Source organism: Narcine bancroftii, chromosome 7 (genome assembly GCF_036971445.1).
Source record: "Narcine bancroftii isolate sNarBan1 chromosome 7, sNarBan1.hap1, whole genome shotgun sequence".
Classification (NCBI taxonomy): domain Eukaryota; kingdom Metazoa; phylum Chordata; class Chondrichthyes; order Torpediniformes; family Narcinidae; genus Narcine; species Narcine bancroftii.
Genome location: NC_091475.1, coordinates 192769200 through 192785505, shown reverse-complemented (window position 1 = coordinate 192785505; position 16306 = coordinate 192769200). Strand labels below are relative to the sequence as shown.

Below are 16306 nucleotides of genomic sequence, written 5' to 3'. Positions count from 1 at the left end.
TTTGGAGGTGATTTCTCTGAGGAACCTGAAGATTTTTTTCCATCTGGACATTAGCACTATTTGATTCAGAAAGGGGAGTGGACACCATCACTTTTCCAGATGTCAATGTCCAACTCTTTAATCTTGCAGAGACTGAGGATGAGTGGCCTGGTATCAAGCCACTAGTCTCTCTATCTCATTGCGACTCTGTTTTTTTGAGATCTGGCCTATGATGGTGGTGTCATCCGTAATTTCATAGATAGAATTGGACTGATATTAAGCCAAACATTCATGGGTGCTCAGAGGTTTTAATAGGGAGCTGAGTTTGCCCTTGTTGTCCTGATATTTCAGGAATGAGTGTTGAGCCAGGGAGATTACATCTGCCACAGACCTGCTGTAGCAGCAGGTGAAAAGGAGGGGTTTGAGGTTGGCTGGGAATCTGGAGTTAATTTTCAATCCAGAAAAGCCTTGATTTTATAGTTAAATACATGAATTCTGCAGTTTTTCTCATCTAGTCCAGGTCTTTCTTCAAAGAGAGGCCAAGATATGCTAATTATGATGGATTTCAGTCGTCCACATGTTGTGTTCTTTGTGGCTCCTGAGGTAGGGAAACAGGTGGCTGTTCGTGAGGAGCTTTCTAGAGGGAATCTACCTTCCTGAGGTTCTGGAATGTTTGAACATTCATTTGTTTTGCAGCAACACAAGAAAGCGAGATGGCTACATTTACCCACTTCTGCCATAGCAATTTTTTTTAGATATTAAATCAGTACAACCATAGAATGCTATGGCAAAGAAAAGAGGCCATTTGGCTCCTCTAGTCTATGCCAACCATCATCTCCTTAGTCTCACTGACCTTGACCTGCTCCCATTCCATAACCCTCCAGGCCTTTCCCATCTATGTACCCATCTAATTTATTCTTAAAACACACAATCGAGCCCGCATTAACCACACTCCCACCACTCTGAGTGAAGAACTTCCCCATAATGTTCCCCCTAAACCTTTCCCCTTTCATCTTAAAACTATGACATCCTGCATTTATCTCCCTCAATCTGTGGAAAAAGCCTACTTGCATCCACTGTGTCTATATCTCTCAAAATATTGTAAACTTTTCTCAAATCTCCTCTCATTCTTCTTTGCTCCAAGGAATAAAGTCTTAACCTGTTTAATCTTTCCCTCCACTCCTGAAGACCAAATAGCATCCGAGTAAATCTTCTCTGCTCTCTTTCAATCTTATTGATATCCTTCCTGTAGTTAGGAACTCAGAACTGCACACAATATTCCAAATTTGGCCTCAACAAAGTCTTAAACAACTTCAACATAACGTCCAAACTCCTATACTCAATACTTTGATTTATAAAGGCTAAGATACCCAAAGCATTCTTTACAAACCTGTCCACATGCGACCCCACCTTCAAGGAATAATTATTTGTATTCCCAGGTCTCTCTGCTCCTCTGCACTCCTCAGTGACCTATCATTAACTGTATATTTCCTACCTTGGTTTGCCTTTCAAAAATGCATCCCCTCACACTTGTCTGCATTAAACTCCATCCGTCTTTTTTTTTCGCCCATTCTCCCAATTGGTCCAGATCCCTCTGCAAGCTTTGAAAATATTCCTTGCTGTCCACAACGCTTCCCATCTTTGTGTCATCAGCAAACTTGCTGATCCAATTTACGTCATCATTACCCAGATCGTAGATACATACAGGTACAAGATCCTTTATCCGGAACCCTTGAGGGACAGTGTGTTCCGAATTTCAGATTTTTCCCGATTTCAGAAAGCCCACCCGAATTGTGCTGCCCTATCCACCCTCACCCCTTTCCAGTTGCCCGCCGCCTCCCCAACTGCCGGTTCCTCAGCCGCCTCCCCCAACCTCCGGTCCCTCGGCCACCTGGCCCAACCAAGTTCCTTGGCTGCCCGGCAGTCTACCCCCGCCTCCCCCGAATGTCTCGCCCGGCCACCTCCCCCGACTGCCCGACCACCTGGCTGTCTCCCCTGACCGCCGGTCCCCACTTGCCGGATTTTGGAGTTTTCCGGATTTTAGATGTCCGGATAAAGGATCGTGTACCTGTACAACAAACAACAATGGATCCCTGAGGCACACCACTAGTCAGGCCTTCATTCTGAGAAGCATCCATCCACTCCCACCCTCCGTCTTCTCTCACATAGCCAATTTCGAATCCAGTTTACAACCTTGCCCTGAATATCCAGTGACTGAACCTTCTGAACTAACTTCCCATGTGGGCCATTGTCAAAGGCTTTACTGAAGTCCATGTTGACAATATCCACAGCCCTTCACTCATCTACCTTCCTGGTAACCTCCTCAAAAGACTCTACAAGATTAATTAAACATGACCTACCACACACACAAAACCAGCCTATGACTGTCCAAATACCTATATATCCTGTCTCTCAGAATTCCCTCCAACAATTTACCCACCATTGACATCATGCTCACCGGCCTAAACCTATCTGGTTTATTTTTGGAACCCTTTTTAAACAACAGAACAACATGAGCTACCCTCCAATCCTCTGGTACCTCACCTGTGGCCAAGGACATTTTGAATACATCAGCCAAGCCCCCTGAAATTTCTACACTTGTCTCTTTCAAGGTCTGAGAGAATATCATTTCCGGCCCAGGTGATTTATCTACCTTTATTCGCTGTAAGGCAACAAGAACCTCTTCCTCCTCACTCTCCATCTGCTCCATGGCTCTTCTGTTTGTTTCCCCTTCTTTCCTCATGCACTGTGCCAGGTTCCTGAGTAAATACTGATGCAAAAAAACATTTAATATCTCCCCCTTTGTGTGAGGCTCCACACATAGTTGACCATTCTGATCCTCTAGGGGACCAATTTTGTCCTTTCTATCCTTTTACTCTTAATATACATAGAACCCCTCCGGGTTTACCTTCATATTATCTGCCAGAGCAACCTCATCTCTTCTTTTCACCTTCCTGATTTCTTTCTGGAATATTTTCTTGCTTTTTTTTGTACTCTTCAAGTACCTCATTAGTTCCTTGCTGCCTATACTTTTGCTATACATCTCCTTTTTCTTAACCATATCGCCAATATCCCTTGAAAACCATGGTTCTCTATGCCTGGTAATTTTGCCTTTAATCCTAACAGGAAGATGCAAACTCTGCACTCTCAAGATTTCTCCATTGAAAGCAATTTCCTTGCCATAAAATAACATATCCCAATCCACTCTTCCTAGATCCTTCTCATTGCCACAAAATTTGTCTTACTCCTATTTAGAATCCCAACACAAGGACCAGACGTCCTTTTCCACAAATAACTTGAAGCAAATTACATTATGGTCACTGGACCCAAAATGTTCACTTTCACATACATTTATATCCTGATCTGTCTCATTTCCTAATAGTAGATTAAGTGCATCTTCTCTCGTTGGTTCCTCTATGCACTGATTTAGAAAACACATTTCACAAACTCCAAGCCATCCAGCTCTTCTACAGTATGGGAATCGCTGTCAAAATCTCCCACTATCACAACATTCAGCTTCTTACATCAGTCTGCTCCCTCTCTACAGATTTGTTCCTCCAATTCTCTCTGACTATTGGGTGGCCTATAATACAACCCTATCAGTGTGGTCACACCTTTCCCATTCCTCAACTCCACCCCATGGCCTCTGTGGACAAGTCCTCCTGGCTGTCCTGACTTCGCCCAGCTGAGATATTTTCCCTTACTAGCAATGCCACTCCAACCCCTTTCATCCCTCTCCCTTTATCACGTCTGAAGCAACAGAACCCCAGAACATTAAGATGCCAGTCTACCCATCTTGCAACCAAGTCTCACTGATAGCAACATTATCATAATCCCACGTGTCAATCCATGCCCTAAGATTGTCAGCCTTTCTCACAATACACCTTGCATTAAAATACACACTTGAGAAAATTTATGTAAAATTTTTTATCATGTACAAACCTATAATTTTTGTCTCTACATGCAATCCTCACATGACTTTTACCCTCCTCTTCCTCACTAACTACTCTAGCCTATCCCCTTCCCTTTCAAATCTAGTTTAAGCTCATCGGAACAAGACAAACAAACCTACCCACAAGGAATTTAATCCCATTCCCATTCAGATGCAATCTATCCTATCGGTACAGATCCCACCTTCCCTAAAACACAGGCCAGTGATCTTGAAGACCTCCCTCCTACACCATGTCTCCGGCTACGTGTTAAGATGCCTTATTCTCCTTTTCCTATTATCTCCAGCATGTCGCATGGGAAACAATCTGAGATCACTACCCTGGAGGTCCTCTTCTTCAACCTAACTCCCTGGACTCTCCTTGCAGGTCCTCCTCACCCTTTCTACCTATGTCATTGGTCGTGGACCACGACATCTGGCAAATCACCCTCCCACCTAAGAATGTTGTGAACTTGATCTGAGATATCCATACCCTGGCACCAGGGAGATAATATACCATCTGGGATTCCTGATCTACTCCAAAAAACTTCCCAACTATGGAATCCCCTATCACTACAGCCCGCCTCTTTTTTCCCCCTTCCCTTCTTAACCACAGCACCAAACTCCATGCCAAAGACCTGTTTGCTATGGCTTGTTTGCAGAAGGTTATTCCCCTCAATAGTATTCAAAACAGTATACTTGTTTTTCAGGGGGAGTCCTGATCTATGTGCCTACTCCCTCTCCAAAATGTAACCCAACTACCCTCTACCTCAGTGGTTCTCAACCTTTTTCTTTCTACTTACATACCACTTTAAGTAATCCCTATGCCATAGGTGCTTTGTCATTAGTAAGGGATTGCTTAAGATGGTATGTGGGTGGAAAGTTTGAAAACCTCTGTTTTAATCGTACCTAATTGACTTATCATGTGCACGGTTTCATAACTCCAAAGGAAATGGCCCAATAACAATTTTTTTCAAGCAAAACATTTCAGTAACAATTGGGTCTAGAGCAGTGATTCTCAACTTTCCCTTCCTACTCACATACCACCTTAAGCAATCCCTTACTAATCACAGAGCACCTATGGCATAGGGATTACTTAAAGTGGTATGTGAGTGTAAAGAAAAAGGTTGAGAACTACTGCACTACCTGTTTCTTAGGTGTAATAGTGTCCCTATAACTTCTATCTATCACACCTGCTGCCTCCCGAATACTCTGGAGTTTATCCACTGCCTGCTCTAAAGCTCAACACGCTTGTCAGGGGCATCAGCTGGATGCAGTTCTTGCAAATGTAGTCATCAGGGAAACGAATGACTTCTTTAATAATCCACATCATACAAGCTTACACTTGCTCTCTCTACCCTGCTCTCTGTCACTACAATACCACTACTCTCTGCCTATTTATGCTGGTAGTGTGGCTCCTGGGGGAGGCAAAAAGAACCAAAGGTAAAAACCTGCAGCCAATTACAGGAAAAATCTTTGGAAAATTCCTCCCTGACTCCCTTGTAGCAATTGAGCAAAGCTCCAGATCACTGAAAATCGTGATACACTATCAACAAAACTATTTCTAATATTTTATAACTATTATGTTCTACCACAAAATTAGACCACGTCTCAGTAGCCTGGGCTTCACTGCGCGGCTACCACTGCTCCATCGGGCCCCACCAGCCCTGGGCTTTGAGCCCTCTTCTCACACAGACCACTCGATTCCTCCTTGTCCGCTACCAGTTCTCACCTCCACTGCCTCTGCTCACCGCCATTGGGCCTCACTGTGAGACACATCGTGTCCATGCCCCTCAAACTCGCATTCTTCGCCGGGACTCACAGCGTCTCATTGTGTTGATGTGCGGTTATGGCAGTGCTTACCTCCCTCCAGGCCACGTGGCTCAGAAAGCATCCAATCTCCCGCTCCAGCAATTATTGTCGTACTGAACCTCCGCTCCAGCTGCACTGAACTCCCAACTCCAACAATCATAGTAATTAGAACTCTACCATTATAAGCCAAAAACATTGGAATTGTATCCTGGGTGCTCATTTCATTTGCTTAGGTAATTGTGAATAATTTAACACATTAATAGTGCCACATTCAAATAAAATGACAAAGATCACAACTGGCATGTGTATTCTTTAAAGTTTTATCACTTTTCATGCTATTGAAATAAATATTTAAGGCAACTTTCCTTAGCATGCTTAACCTAGGTCTTCAAGAAGGATCAAACTTACAAATGGACTATTTAATTAGACACAAGATCCAGAGGATATTTGTGTTTGACGTGAAAAATAAATAAATAACAGTGGAGGGGCAAAATAATTATCCCTCATGTCAAAGTCACAGCATAAAGCTGCATTCTATTCTTGCACTGAACAAAGTTTAAGACAGGTACAATGAAACTCTAATGTGGCATTATTCAATCAGAAACAGAACTGAGATTCTAAATTTACAAATTGGAAAAGAATCCACTTATATCATACTGACTTGATTGCTTTGATGTGTGGTCAGAGTAATAGCAACGTGCATGTCCAGATACAAGTGCAAATGATTTTTTCTTATAAACTGTACTTCATTTATGCAAATTCATAAAATGCTCTCCAGTTAAACAATGCTTCCCATAACTGGTGCAGAACAAAATGGTTCATCAAGCCATAAGTTCTTAGATCAACACTTACTGCCAAGGCACAATCAGCTAAGGGTTCAGGAACTTGTCAGATATTTGTGGGTCAGGTAGAGATCTTGTGCTTGCATACTATGGATGCATCTTAGAAAACTGGTGCATTTTATTTTGTTTTTCCTCGTGTCTTCTTAACACCAGTTGATTGGGTACAAATTACAGAAGCCCACTGAATCTTAGAAAGGCGAAGACCATTCGTACTAAATCTCTCTTTCTATTGTGCCAGCAACAGTGTTTAGTTAGGTGGTGCTAAACATATGACTACATATGAAGTAGTCTCCAAACTCATTTTGAACATCCACATATTGATCTACAGAAAAATATTTTAAATATGGTCAACTTCCTGAAAAATCTTGCTTTTAAAAAAAATGAAGCCACAACACAAGATAGAAAACCTTAATTTTGGCTATTTGTATCTTCTTTTTTGACATTTGCAGTTGAGAAACTATTCAAGATTCCATTTGTTGTCATTAATAAAAACAGTGAAATACTACATGAAATTCGCTTTAGTCTGCCGTAAAGCAGACAGATTCGCCATCAGCAGAAATTGCCCGAAGCACCTCTTACAGTCAGAGAAAGAGAAGCAAAAGAGAGATCCCTCAGAGTCACCAAGTGTCTGTGGATTCACCTCCAGTGCTTCCACAGTTCTCACAGCCAAACAGAGTCCAGTCCAAACCATCAGCAGCCCAAGCTCCAGATCCAAACCTCAGACACGATCAGGAAACCTTTAGCACCCTCGGCACCTTCTCGCCTGCCAATTCCAATACCTGGTGCCACTTTGGCCAGTTTCCAGTAGTCCGCTGCCTGGTGTGAATCTCTTGACCATAGATGCTAGCAGCCAGCAGCCTGTGTAGGTTCCTCATCTCGAGTCTCCAACAGCCCGCAGAACCCCTCACTGGTCTACCTCTGTGGTCACCGTCAGAAAGGTGGTCTCCTCTGTTCCTTCTCAAATGGAGTGGTCTTCTCATTTTCTGGTGCCCTGCGTTAGTCCTCTGCTTCTCAAGAGTCTGCAATCCCTCACTGCTGCTGTCGATAATAGGCATTACCATCTTGGGTGCAGACCCTGCAGTTGTAGGATTGTCAAATAAAACCACAGTTGGCTCCATTTGCAGGCCATCTAATGCCTCTATGGACCTGATGGCAGTTGGACTGGGCAGATGGACCATGCGCAAGAGCAGGGTCCACACCAGCGGCAGTGCTGCCATTACAGTAGTCTGGCACAGTCGTCAACTTGATGATATATGACTGCAAGGCAATTATTGAATTGTCTACACATCAACAATTTGCATTTTCAAGAAATATTTGAAGATAGCTCCACTTACAAATCAACTATTTTTACAACAACTATTTTCCTATTCTTACCTGATGGTCATATTTTAGTTTTGATAGCTGTTCGTGCAGGTGGTTATTTTCACGAACAGCATTTTCTCTCAACTGGCTTACTTCGGTTAGTTCAGACCTGATGGAATCATATTGCCGTTGCAGATTGGAAGTTTCATTTTCCTTATTGTTGAGAAATTCATTCAATTGGCTATGAAGTCAGAACATATTCAGGCTAAGTTAATGCCAGAATTGTGGCTCATTCATACCTAATGCGATGACTCTATTAAATATAGGGCAACATTAGTTATGTGGTTGGTACTGAAATATGTTCATCCATAACATCATTGAGATGTCTAATTCTATTAATCAAGACTGAAAACGTGTGATAGCCTAATCAAAATATTAGGGATTTCATTCACACCCATCAATAGAAGACGGACAGAATTTCAGTAATACCTTATCCCTGTGCTATTGATATCTGAACTCCAGTTTGGAAATGGCATGAATATCAAGGATATAAACAAATGTCTTTATTTGCCATACATGGTTAAGTTGAAACATTTCAGCTTTTCACAATGCTAGATCAAGGCTGAAGAAGAGTAACTTGGACCTTTGTCATCTACACTTTCTAATCAAAATCTGTGGAAATTTTGGATCGTGTTATTATTACTATATTGCACAGCTAATGTTGATAATGGGATTGGTTGCAGAGAATTCATTTGAATTATTCAAATTGCCTTACTATTTAGATTGTACAGATCCTCTCAAAATGTGAGAACAGAAAAAGGTATGACTATCTGATTCAACATTGCAAAATTCTGCTCAGCGATATCAAAGTTAGAGAATTTCTCTGTAGATAAGCATGGAGAGGGAGTGACCTGTACACATGGGTTGTACCTGAAGTTAGGGGAAGCCAGTATTCTGGCAAGGAAGTTTGATAATTTTTTTTTGGGTGGGTGGGGTTAAAGTGGATTCACCCGGGGTGGGGGGGAAGGGGATGAGAACCAAAGTAAAGGAACAGAAAAAGAGTAGGAACAGCTGGTAGGGAGTTGGTGTGGAAGGACAGGTGGATAAGGCAAAGCTACAGTTAATGGGGATGCATTGCAATGCCACAGGGATACAAGAGTCAAATGTAACAAATAAGGGGCCAAGGGTTTTGTATCTAAATGCATGCAGCATAGAAGTGAATGACCTTGTATTACAGCTACAGATTGGAGGTATGATCACAAAGTTGTGGCTAAAGGATGGACGTCATTGGAGGCTGAATATCCTAGGATTCAGTGCATCGAAAAGATAGACAGGTAAGGAGAGGTGGTGGTGTGGCTCTATTGGTAAGGAACCATATTAAAGCATTAGAAGGAGGAGACATGGGATAAGAAGATATAGATTCATTGCAGGTTAAGTTAAGAAATAGCAAAGGTTAAAAAAAAAAACTGTTGGCTGTTGTATTGACCTCCAAACAGTAGCTGGGATGTGGACAACATTTTGCAAAAGCAGATAGCAAAAGTGTGACACAAGGACAATGTTATGGTAGTCATGTGGGATTTTAACATACAAGTAGATTGGAAAAACCAGGTTGGGACTGAATCTCAAGAGAGATTTTGTAGATGAGTCTACAAGGGGATCGGCTGAACTGGATTGGGTGTTGTGTAATGCACCTGAGGTTATTCGGGATGTTCAGGTAAAGGAACTATTAAGGGGACAGTGATCACTATACGATTGAGTTCAATTTGAGATTTAACAAGCAGAAAAAGTCAGATGTGTCGGTATTACAGTGGAGTAAAGGAAATTATAGTAGCATGACAGAGAAACTGGCCAAAGTAGATTGGAAGGGGGCACGAATAGGGAAGATGGCAGAACTGCAAAGGATGGAGTTTCTGCAAGAAATGGGAAAGGTGGAAGACAAATACATACCAAAAGAACAGGAACTATTCAAATAGAAAAATGTCACAACTGTGGCTGACTGGGGAAGTCAAACTAATGTGAAAGCAAAAAGCATACAAGGAAGCAAAAATAAGTAGGAAAACTTACAGAAGGTGGCTAAAAAAACATGAGGGAAAAGATGAAGAATCAAGAGGCTAGCAAATAATATCAAAGTGGATACAAAAAGCTTCTTCAATTATACAAAGAGCAGAGGTCACATGATGTTGAGGAGTTGAACAGACGGACCCCCCAAGAGTGCCTCAACATACTACTGTAAATTCACTGAAAAATGCTGGAAAAGGAGAAAACGAAGCCCAAAATCCACCACAGCATGGATACGAAGAATAGATCAGCCGTCCTGGAAATGGAGGAGACTGATGAGCAGAGACAAGTGCCATCGGAGCTGCCGCACAGGAGAGACAGGATGACGGCAGAGGGCCAGCAAGTGGCAGAACAGTGCCGACAATTAGCGATATGATGGGTGTCGTAGAATCACTGGCTAATAAAATTGAGGTTGATTAAATCAGTAGTTTTCAAACTTTTTCTTTCCACCCACATACCACCTTAAGCAATCTTTTACTAATCACAGAACACCTATGGCATAGGGAATTCTTAATGGGGTATGTGAGTGGAAAGAAAAAGGTTGAGAACCACTGAGGTAGAGGGTAGTTGGGTTACAGTTAAGAGAGGGAGCAGGCACTACTTTTTACAGTTAAGATCCTTCCTGAGGGAAAAATGGGGCCCTACCATGACCCCACCTGAAGGGGATGAGGTGGAAGGGCTACTTCAACTGGGAGGAGCTCCCAAATTTATATCCAGAATATACTTTGTATTTCAAAGTAAAAACCCAAAACAGCGCCCGCAAACATCAAGGGAGAAGTGGCAGTCTGATTTGTGAATAATGATCGATGAAGAATGTTCATCAGATTTATGTAGGGTAACATCGGTGATCAATGGCAGATTAAGATTGGTACAATATAATTTCTTACACCAATTATATCTCACACCACAAAAATTACATAAAGGAAAATCAGAGATATCAAAAATATGCTTCAGGTATGGGTTAGAAATTGGTATCCTTATATACTCCACATCGACCTCCCTGAAGGTGAGACCCTTTTGGTTGAAAATATCTAATATTTTACCTAGGATTATGGGAACAGACCCTGCTGGATCCGGAGCTGTATTGATAGGGAAACCTAGAGGATGTGGGCAGAACATTAACTAAATTCTAAATTTCCCCGTCAGTAGCAAAAAAATGCATTGTGATCACCTGGAAGTCCAAATCCCCCTGCTCATCACTTGATGGACCATGGAGATGCACAACAGTGTGCCCCTTATTACAAGCCCAGAGGACTCTAAAGCCTAGCAGCAATAGAAATTCACCAAGACAATGGTTACTTAAACAAAGTTGCTTTTAATTTTCCTTAAACATAATAACAGGATCAATCTTTAACTTATTACTATGAAGTTAACCCCTTCTAATTCTAAGCGCACGTATAAAATGTGCGTATGTTCAGAAAAGTTATCCGTTTCACTGTGCAATCATTCACTTTTCACTACTCCACTAATCAGGTAATTCTCATACTTTGTGCAGAGTTCAAGATTTATATTTTCCTCCAGGCTCTAGTACTTAAAAGTTAAATGGTTACCGCTCAGGAAGGTTTTTGTTGGTTTCAGAGAGAATTTTGTTGCTCGTTGGACACACACAAACTGATTTCCTCCAATCAGTGTCTTGCCCCATCATGGGTTTTCCAAATGATAATCTCTTCTTCCAGGTCACCACAGAATTCCTCTCATTTCCCTTATTTCAGCCATTTCCTCTTGTAAGCACTACACAAGTTTTGAACAGGCTGAGCTCAGAACTAGTCTACAAAATGGGTTTTTTTAACAAGCCTGCCAGCTTGCCATTTTGCAGCCTTAACTACTACTGTAGAACTGACTTCTCTCTCTCTCTCTCCAAAAGAAAAATCACCTATTTGTTTTTTCCTCTCTCTACTTACTTGTAAAAAAAACCTCTCCCAAGGCTCTAAACCAATTTTTGAAAGATCTGATCAGTATCTGAGCCTGAATATGATCCACATTATGTTCCATTTGCATCTCCTCTTTTGAAGTCCTTTCCAAAGCAGTTCCATTGTCTCTCCAGCAAACTCATTGCATTTTAAATGAGATGACTTTTGTGAAGTGTTACTCTGTGAGATGTAACCCAAACTACACCCCCACAATCTCTATCTTTTAAAGATATATTTTACCCATAACTATTCTAACATATCCCGCAACCCAATACTTTTGCCAAGATATGGCAACCTTATCTAGAGCACTTTGGTGCGCAATTATAACAACAGCCCATAGACGACAACAATGAAGCACCTCAGAGAGGTGGAAGTAGATTAGAAAGACTAGCGGTACACTGAATTTTTCTTTTCTTTTTCTTTTTACTATTTTTCTGTTTATCACTAATTGTTTTAGTTATTTAATCTGGGGGAGGGAAGGAAATTACAAGCAAGCTGATATAGTATTTGTAACTGAAAAATGAATTATACTAAAAGAAAGTGTAAATACATTAAGGATTGTCTTTTCATATGTGATGCTATGTTTTGGAAAATTAAAATTTTCAAAAAAAAGTATATAAAGAACAAAAGCGGTGAGAGTAGATATAGGACCACTAGAAAATGACACCGGAGAAATAATAATGGGAGACAAGGATATGGCGGAGGAACTAAATTAATATTTTGCAAGTCTCCATGGTGGAAGACACTAGCTAGCAGTGTGCCAGATGCTGAAGGGCATCAGGGACAGTGAAGTGAGTGCAGTTACTATTTCAAGGGAGAAGGTGCTCAGAAAGCTGAATTGTCTCAGGGCAGAAGGTCCTGAAAGAGGTAGCGGTAGAGATTGTGGAGGCATTGGTAATCTTTCAGGAATCAATAGATTCTGGCATGGTCCAGGAGGAATTGAAAAATCACAAATGTCACCCCACTATTCAACAAGGGAGGCAGCAGACAGACATATTGGAATTCTTTGATGAAGCAACAATCAGCCTGATAAACATATTGTAATTCTTTGAGGAAGTGACAAACAGGCTGGAAGAGGGAGATGCAATGGATGTTGTGTAACTGAATTTTCAGAAGGCATTTTACAAGATGTTGCACATGAGGCAACTTAAAATATGAGCCCATGCTATAACAGGAAGCATACAAGCAAGGGTAGAGCATTGGCTGATTGTCAGGAACCAGAGAGCTGGTATACAAGGATCATATTCTGACTGGGTACTAGTTGCTAGTGGTGTTCCACAGGGGTCAGTGTTGGGACCAATTCTTTTTTATGCTGCACGTTAATAATTTGGTTTATGGAATGGCCAAGTTTACATACTAGCAGTGACCGAGGACCACAGCACCAGTGCTGAAGATGGCAGAAGTATGGAGGTAGAGGAGCGTCTCAGGACTGCTTTGAATCTGGACTAAAATATATTCAAGAACTCGTCCATAGAATTGAATGAATATGCAACAAGTGTCTCTGACTTCATCATGGCCTACTTGGATGAGTGTGTGCCGATGCGCATATACTGGGAGTTCCCCAACCAGAAGACTGGATGAATCAGAAAATGTGCAACCTGCTGAGAGCAATAATAAGGGCGTTTAAGGCCAGGGATCACAACCTTTACAAGAAGTCCAAGTACAACCTGAGGAAGGCCATCTATGAAGCAAAGTGGCAATTCTGGAGGAAGCTAGAGACAGAAACAGGTACATGCTAGCTGTGGCAGGGAGTGCAGCCCATTACAGCCTACAAAGTGAGGGCGAACACTATAGATGGCTGTGATGCTTCATTACCCGATTAACTGAACACCTATGGTCCAGGTGTCATGAGTTCCCAACAAAAATGCAATAAGACATCTAGATCCTGCTCTCAAATCCCCTCATGATAAATGCCAACAAATAATTTACTTTCCCAAATGCTCATGGCATATGCATGAGCTTTCAATGCTTTGTGTACAAAGCCTTTGAACATTAACATTTCACAACCTATCACTATCTAAATACTTTTTTCCTGTTTCATGCACTGAAGTAGATGACCTCATATTTTTCCTCATCATATTTTATCTGCCGTATTCTTGCCTATTCAGTTAGCTTATCTACGATCCTTTGAAGACTCTTTACATCAACTCCCTTTTTCACTATTCCATCTCGTTTTGAATTAGCAACATACATAGAAATCTGACATTGTTCCCTTCACCCTTGAATACCTGATGTTAAAAAGGAATACAACAATAGATTTGGAGAAGCATTATGATCCTCTGGAATAAAATTGCACCATATAAAATTTTAAATGTTGCATTTCATTTAAACATCTTAGTACTTACTCAACTGTTGCCTCCAGTTCACTTATGTTCAGTTGGTTATCTGCAATGTTCTTTTTCTTTGGAAACAAGTAATAGAAAAATTCAAACTTTGTGTATAGTTCACTTAGTACCATAGTGCAAACATTCAAAAGTTTGAAATTTTATAGATGCTGTGGTACCCTTCTACTTAAATTGTGGAATAGAGGAAATGCTTGTAAAACAGCAAAACAGGTGGTGGGGGGAGGTTTGAAGCATTTAACTTCAAGCTTTCCCAAAATTCTCCCATCCAAGTTTCTGCCAATATTTGCATCATCCCTTCCAAGTTTGAGGGGGTAATGAGCAAGAAGTCGTCTTCTCTATCGGCTAACTCAGTTGGAAACTATTTGGGTCCCAAAACTAAATGAACAATCACAATAGAATAATGATTACCCAGCTTCACTCAGAGTTTTCTCATCCATTCTTTGAAATTAATTATCCTGCTGGTGCTTTGTATTTGCCCTCATCATGTTAGTATAAACTAAAAAGTTATGACAACTTTGAAATTCTGTAATATTATAATGGAAAGCAACGAAAGATGTAGTCTGATCACCATACAAAAGTAATAGCTCTTTTAAAAATCACTTACTTTCTGGTGAAGACTTTCTTCCAGAGAAGCAATCTTTTTGGTTTTTTCATCAACTAGCTCTTGCAAACTGTTCTTTTGTTTATCAAGTTCATATACACTGGATCGAGCGAAGCCGATTTCATCCTGAAGTGTAGTAATCTGCCTATTCAGATCATCTATTGGGATGAGATTTTGAACCTTACTTAGATTCATCCAATTTTTAAATTGTGATGACAATTTGTCAAATATATTTTGATTGCAATTGTTCAAAAATATATCTCTTAAGAGCACTTCAGTTACAATTTTGCTCATATCATTAAAAATATTAAGATCTAGAAATGCCAACTTCTTTACCTTGAAATCTATTATGACTTGTTGATAACCAAATAAGAAGAGCACAAGAAACAGAGGCCAGAAGCAGGCCAGCTAGCCCTTTGAGCTTGCTCTCCCATTCCATCAAGATCATGACTGATCTACTTCAGCACCATTTTTCAACTTCATCCCTAAAAAACTTTCCTTGATTCTCTTCACACAAAAAGTGCCTTTCAATTGAACCCAACAACTAAGACTCTAGAGAATTCCAAAGGTTCGCTATCCTCTTAAGTACCTTATCATAACTCAGTCTTCAACACCTACCCTGGAATTAGTCCAGTGAATCCTTGCTGCATTTCTCAATGGCAAGTACATCCGTTCTTAGGTAAGATGACCACTTGTTCCAGGTGTGATCTTCATACCATGAAACTGCAATAGGAATTCCTTATTCCTGTATTCAAACCTTCAATTTTTTCTGTTAGCTGCTCGCTCCACCTGCATGTTGGCCTTCAGCAACTTGCATAACAAGCAGATAGAGATCACTTTGAATGTTAACACTCCCTACACTCTCTCCATTCAACAAATCATTTGCTTTTCTGTTACGTGCACCAAAGTGGATAACCTCACAGTTTTCAACATTATATTCTGCTCAGCTTCTCAACCCTCCTCCATTCTCACCATCCATCAGTAACCTTGTAAATATAGTGTTTAGTCTCTCCTCAGACAAATCATTTTCATAGAATTGTGAAAATCTGTGTCTCAAGCTCTGATCCAACAAAAGCTCAAACTTCCTGCAGATTAGTCAAACTTGATTTTCTTTTTCATGTTGATTCTGCTGAACCTGCCAGTCTTTTTCAAAGTGTCCTGCTATTATATCAAGGATCGACAACGAGATAGACCACAGACTCGCCAAGGCAAATAGCGCCTTTGGAAGACTACACAAAAGAGGCTGGAAAAACAACCAAATGGAAAACCGCACAAAGATTAGCGTATACAGAGCCGTTGTCATACCCACACTCCTGTTCGGCTCCGAATCATCACCGGCATCACCTACGGTCCTAGAACGCTTCCACCAGCGTTGTCTCCGCTCCATCCTCAACATTCATTGGAGCGACTTCATCACTAACATCGAAGTACTCGAGATGGCAGAGGTCGACAGCATCGAGTCCACGCTGTTGAAGATCCAACTGCGCTGGGTATGTCACGTCTCCAGAATGGAGGACCATCGCCTCCCA

General features: G+C 41.1%; 1 protein-coding gene across 5 annotated transcripts in view; it reads right to left on the bottom strand.

Annotated features, from left to right (window-relative positions):
* The window catches only part of tsga10 (testis specific, 10), a 124660-nt gene that overhangs the window by 40616 nt on the left and 67738 nt on the right, over nt 1-16306 (bottom strand). For 4 of the 5 annotated variants that reach the window (XM_069891848.1, XM_069891849.1, XM_069891851.1 and 1 more), the window contains 4 exons: nt 14781-14935; nt 14177-14232; nt 7936-8104; nt 2633-2749 (listed from right to left, as the gene is read on the bottom strand). In XM_069891848.1, the coding sequence (XP_069747949.1) occupies nt 2633-2749; nt 7936-8104; nt 14177-14232; nt 14781-14935 (497 nt within the window). The remainder of the gene's footprint in view (nt 1-2632; nt 2750-7935; nt 8105-14176; nt 14233-14780; nt 14936-16306) is intronic. The other variant, XM_069891850.1, reaches the window with a different exon arrangement.